The following is a 6000-nucleotide window of genomic DNA, read 5'->3' on the forward strand; positions in this document are numbered from 1 at the left end:
GTGAAGTTTTAGCTCAGGTCATGTCTTTCTGATTGATGAAAGCCAGAAATACCGTCCTAGTAAAAAAATAAAAATCTTGTAGACCACCAGTTTCTTCATTGAATGTTGTGTCTTCTAAAATATCCAATAATTGACTTATCACAAAAATCAGAAAAGTCTGATTTCTTAAGGGAAAAAAAAAATTCGGAATAGTTTCGATTGATTTTCGCAGAACACAGCCTTTTCTCAGAAAGACATTGTGATTTGTCTCTTTTTTGTCTGTTGTGTTAAGTAAGAAGGCCACAATTGCACTTCTCCAGATCTCCATGTTCACACTATCTGCTCTATTGTGAACTTTTGTTTCCTTTAATTTACACTCAAACCTCTCGGTGTTGTCCTCCTCATCCTCGCTCCTCCAGGACAAAGCAGAAGAGGTTGTTAAACCATCTTAACTTTGGAACACGTTTAGAAAAATTATTGTTCCTCTTTGTGTTGTTTAATGACTGCCAGTACTCACAGCACACATCGTGATGCTTACACACTGAGTCTCTCAGGTTCTGGTCTGTACTTTGAACAAAAAGATGTTTAAAAAACATGTGATCATGATGCATTCATATGTGGACAAACCACATGATTATGTGGGAATAGAGGCTGTTATACTGTACGTATGGGGTCATCCTGTTCTACAAGCATCTACATGAACTTCTCTAAAGAGAACTGTTTGAGGATATCATTAAATTAAGCCAAATTCAAGTCTGTAATTCATTTAAATCTAACCTCAGGTCGGCCCTGTAATCTGAATTACTACGGGATTCAAGAAACACAACATTTTCTTTATTTCTTCTTTGATTTGGAGAAAAGACGTTCCTTTGTTCACCAGATGATCAAATGTTACTGGACAGATCCACGTTAAAAACAGTAATAACTTCATATATGTGGTACAGCAGATTCCCCATTGGGCGGTACACTGTACCTTTAATAACTCATTACACAAAACACCTTTGGGAAATTCATTTTCCTATATCTTTGCAAGCTCAATTATGCCACTTAATTTATATCTTTGTTTGCTTAATTGCTGGCTCTGTTGCTCTACGGAAGAATGAAAAGTGTTTGTAAAGAAATGCTGCACTTCAGAGGCTGTTTTTGTCATTCTTCCATTGTGTCATTATTTATAAAGATGCCACAATGCATCCAATTTTAATGAAGCATGCCTTGGAAGAGTTTTCAGTGCTCTATTTGAGTAAAGCTGAGATCAAATATGTGAGATCTCTGGCTAAAATGGTAATTTTGTAGTATAACAAACAATTAGCAAGAGTATTTATCTACCGTGGTGCTTGATTTGAAGAGTGGATCAAGACTGATAGGGCTTGCCTCATTGTTTAGAGGAACAGTCTTCCTCTGGAGATCCTCTTACAATTATTTCGTTAGGTTTTTTGGGATCTTAAATTCCCTCATTGTACTGAATGGTGCTTTTTTTTTTTCTTTTTTACTTTAGTTCTCAGATTCCTCTCATTTTCTATCACACCAGGTTTCAATTTCAATTGCCCATTTTCTTTTAGACCAAAATTAACCTCAGTCTATATAATTTTTTAAGTTTTATGGTTTGTTGTCAATGTAAGTTTTTTAAAACCCTTGTTTTATTGTATTTTTGCTTTGTCCATATTTTTTCTGTTCTTTGTTTTGTGTGTCTTTTGGTAACGAGCCCTGTTTCCTGCATATAGGTCTCCATAACCACTACTGCTGTCAATTTCTAGCATTCTGATATCAAAACAATCAGCTTATTCAGAACAGTCTTTCATGTACATTTGGTTTTTTAAGGTAGTCTATCCCTTGTGCTATCCAAGGCACTTTAACATTGGGAGTTGGGTCATCTGGACTCCACAAGACAGTGGGCTGAACCTTTTTTCTTCAATGATTTGTGATCTTCCATGGATTACATGAAATCCTCTCCGCCTTTATCCACCTTTGTCATGGTAGGGATAACACTTCAATGTAATGGTGGGTCATCTGGACCCCATAAGATAGCACAAGGGCTATTAAGATATTCAGTGCTCATTGAACATAACTAAAAATGGTTTCAATTTCATTTAAAATGTAGACTTCGCCACAAAGCAGAAGAGGAACTACCAGACCCCCGTCATCGACAAGAGCCCAGTGGAGAGAGTGAACAGCTTCCGATACCTCGGTTTCCACATCACGCAGGACCTGTCATGGTCCTGTCATATCAACACCGTAGTGAAAAAGGCCCGGCAGCGTCTTTACCACCTTAGACGCCTGAGAGACTTTAGACTGCCCTCTGTGGTGCTTAGGAATTTTTACTCTTGCACCATAGAGAGCATCCTGACGGGAAACATCACAACCTGGTTCGGGAACAGCACCATGCGGGACAGACGAGCTCTCCAAAGGGTGGTGCGTTCAGCTGAGCGCATCATTCATACCGAGCTCCCTGACCTACACTCAATCTACAGCAGGCGGTGCTGGACCAGGGCCAGGAAGATAACGAAGGACCTCAGCCACCCCGACAACGGACTGTTCTCTCTGTTGAGGTCAGGAAAGCGATTCCGCTCTCTGAAGGCCAACACAGAGAGACTGAGGAGGAGCTTCTTCCCGCAGGCGATACGGTCTCTTAATCAGTAATCATGGACATCATACACAACAGGCACTTTCACATATGTCACTTTAGAGCATATTTGCACTCATACAGACATTCTGTTTTTATGTTTTTATATTTCTATATTTTATATCTATTTTCATATTGATATTCTTTCTTTGTTTGAGGTCGCTGGCGGTCGCCTAAGCATTTCACTGCACATTGTACGCTGTATGATTGTGTGTGTGACAAATAAAATTTGAATTTGAATTTGAAAATTAAAATTTCACTCAAAGAAAACACCTATTAAGAAAAACACTATCATAAAACTGTACAAAACATTGTGGTCTTTTATGTTTATTAATATTAGATGTATACAATCTTTTATTGTATAAAATTGTACAATCTTCTTCTAATGGGCTTGGACTCATAAAATTTGACATCACTGTTTGACGAAATAAGATATTTTTTCTATTCTGCTCAGGAACTGGATCTAATATAGATTTATTTGTAGTGGTGCAGTGATAGGGCGGTCGACCCATGATCGTAAGATTGCAGGTTCGATTCTCGCCTTGCACGCCCATATGTCATAGTGTCCTTGGGCAAGACACTGACCCCCACCTTGCCTCTGGTGGGAGGTTGGCGCCAGTGTTCGGCAGCGGAGCCGCCGCCAGTGTGTGAATGTGTGTGTGACTGGGTGAATGGGACTGTGACTGTCAAGCGCTTTGGGCCTTCGAAAGAAGGTAGAAAGCGCTATATAAGTATACGCCATTTACCATTTAGGCAATCTTATGCAATTTAATTCTAGTTGCTGGCAAATGTTTTGTTAACAAATTTGACCTAAAAAACATTTCTCTCAAAATGCAATATGATCAACCTGTAGTTCCAGGTTGATCACAAATGTGGAAACAGAATCTGGGGACTTTTATGAGCCTTTTTTGTCATGCTGTATTAAGTATCGCATTCAAATATTTTCAAATATGATTGAAAGGGATATAGGGATGTACCGGTACATGGAAAACAAAGATGTGTACGGATATTTCTGTCTGCAAGGGGATGCATTAGAATGGACGGAGCAGGGAGGCTGTGGCTTGCCGATTGTAACTATATGTCACTTCTAAAATATTTTTCAAACTACATTTTTTTCATCTGGTCCTGAATCACAATGATTTGAATAAGGAACTAAATAAAATGCAGTTTTCTTCATACATGTCCTCCTTCATGAAAATAATGCTACAAGAACACCAGAAACAGATTTTTATTTGAGTGGGTCTTTGTACGTTTTGGGTTTTTTTTTGGTATCTTTTGTAGATACCTTCACAAGCAATGCAAACTTTCACTTAAATAAATGTTATTTTCTATTGATTGACAGTCCTCTATCTGCTGTTTTACACCTCCATCAATAGTTTAGAGATCTGGCAAGCAGAGTTAAGCACTGGAAGGGCTGGTCGTGGATTGTTGCAGAGTAACCCCCTGTTCATGCTTCTTTTTCTGCTGCTGCCAAAGCCTCCCATACAATACGCAGCAGCCAAGGCCCACTTCACACTCTTATCTTTGCTGTGTAGTTTCACCCACTCTCATCGATTCTTTATTGACCCGAGGTGTCCTCCATTGCCTCTGCTCCTCATCCTCCCTCCTATCAACCACTGCTCCACCCCCCTTCTCCAAGAGCAAGGTGAAAAGAGAGACTGAACTTGACATTGATTTTCCACCGACTTTCTTTCCCTCTCCCACTATTTCTGCTCTCGTGTCGACCCTACCTCCATCCTGGTATGGCCACCCTCTCTTCAAATGCTACAGCAGCGGCTGCGGCGGATGCCTCGCCGCAGCGATGAAAGGTGCTGAAGCCGTTTCTGAATAAAACCTCCCACTTCTAAAAAGGGATGTAATTCTGCCTTTGATCTGCTACTAAAAGACATAATGGTGCAGGTTCAAAGGTACATAAAAAGGCTTCGGAGGTGAAAAGAAACTGATTTTGTGTGTGTGTGTGTGGGGGGGGGGGACCTTTCGGAAAAAGCAAAAGCCGTACCAGTTGAGTTTTAGCCGTAACAACTGTTTGTGCTGCCCCGCTTCCAAACAAGTCAATCTGAGTCGGATAAAAAGAAAATTCTGACAGTAGAATAATTAATAATTTTTAAAAGGAAATACTAAACAATTGCTCACATTGTCAAGCCAATTATAGCTCAGCCCATTTCCTCCATGGAAATGTGGTGAATATAATTACACAAACAAGGACACAAGCATACTCCCAGAAACACAAATAATAAGTCGACCCCCTGGAAGGCAACCCCCCCATCCCACCCCCTTGGACAACACATGAGAAGCCAGATCTCTCAAATGGAGAAATAAACAAAAGAAACAAAAATAAATGAGATGAAAGAAGGAGCGAGACAATAAAGGAAAAGTGTCCCTGGTGGGTTGTCCCATCCCTCCTCTTTGTTGTATTTTTTTTTCTTTTTCTATTATTTGATTTATTTGTTGCCTGGCCATTTATTATGTTTTCTTTTTTTATTTTTTTGTTGTTGTTGTTGTTGTTTAAGTCGGCCAGTTCTTTGTGATTTTTTAAATAGTGTTGACTCTTGCTTTGATCTCATACAGAAAGTAAAAGAACTTGAAGCTTTGGAAGATATTTTGATTATTCTTTTATTAACTTCTGAATGCTTTGCTTGTGTTGTCTCTAAAGAATTTACCCCAAATCTAGCTGCTAACAGGCAAGTAATCAGTTTCAGAGGGTTTAATCAAACTACCAGCTTTTCTGACACTTTTACATTTACTAGTAGTTACTAAAGATTAAATCTGGAGCTATTTCCAAATTTTATTTTAACTTTGAATTGTTCTTTGTGATAAAAAACTGGGATTTTATTTTGGAGGGGGGGGGGGGGGGGGGTTGTCAGTTCTCAACAATACTTTTTGACAATTTTTAAAACTTTCATTTTTATTTCCAAATAAAAGCTGCTGCCTCATAAAGTCTTTATTGTGTAACATTTTTAAAAGTTCATACTGACAGCTGTCAATCAACACACATAGCAGGAGAGAGAGAAAAAAAGCTTCCATTGGCTTCTTTTTAAAACATGACCACATATTCCTGACTTGTTTGGACATATATATAGAGAGAGAGAGAGAGAAAGAGAGAGAGATGTTTATATTTAAGTACTAAATAAAATGGCTTATGACAGGCTGATTTTAAAGTAAATTTGACATTTTTTAATTGAATGAATTAAATTAGAAAATTATCTTTGCTGCGAGTACAAGATGAGTTTCTCCGTCATTTTTCCTTGAACAGCTTGTTGAGTTAGACCCATGTGTTCATAATTGTCATGTCTACAGTGTCACAGCACACAGTGTGCCGACAACGTTCCGTTCAGAGGTTCTTTTAAAGCGACTGACCTCGGTCCAGTTGAGAAAAAATTAGGCACATTAACAGACACATC

The 6000-nt window shown here is 38.8% G+C and overlaps 1 protein-coding gene across 1 annotated transcript in view; it reads left to right on the forward strand.

Annotated features, from left to right (window-relative positions):
• The window catches only part of LOC110016570 (uncharacterized), a 99316-nt gene extending 95384 nt beyond the window's left edge, over positions 1-3932 (forward strand). Inside the window, exon 3 of the mRNA XM_020709830.2 lies at positions 2078-3932. Within this exon, the coding sequence (XP_020565489.1) occupies positions 2078-2616 (539 nt within the window). The 3' untranslated portion in view covers positions 2617-3932. The remainder of the gene's footprint in view (positions 1-2077) is intronic.
• The last annotated feature ends 2068 nt before the right edge of the window (positions 3933-6000 follow it).

The sequence above is a fragment of the Oryzias latipes genome, chromosome 15, assembly GCF_053564925.1.
Source record: "Oryzias latipes strain Hd-rR chromosome 15, Olatipes_Hd-rR_3.1".
In the NCBI taxonomy this organism is placed as follows: domain Eukaryota; kingdom Metazoa; phylum Chordata; class Actinopteri; order Beloniformes; family Adrianichthyidae; genus Oryzias; species Oryzias latipes.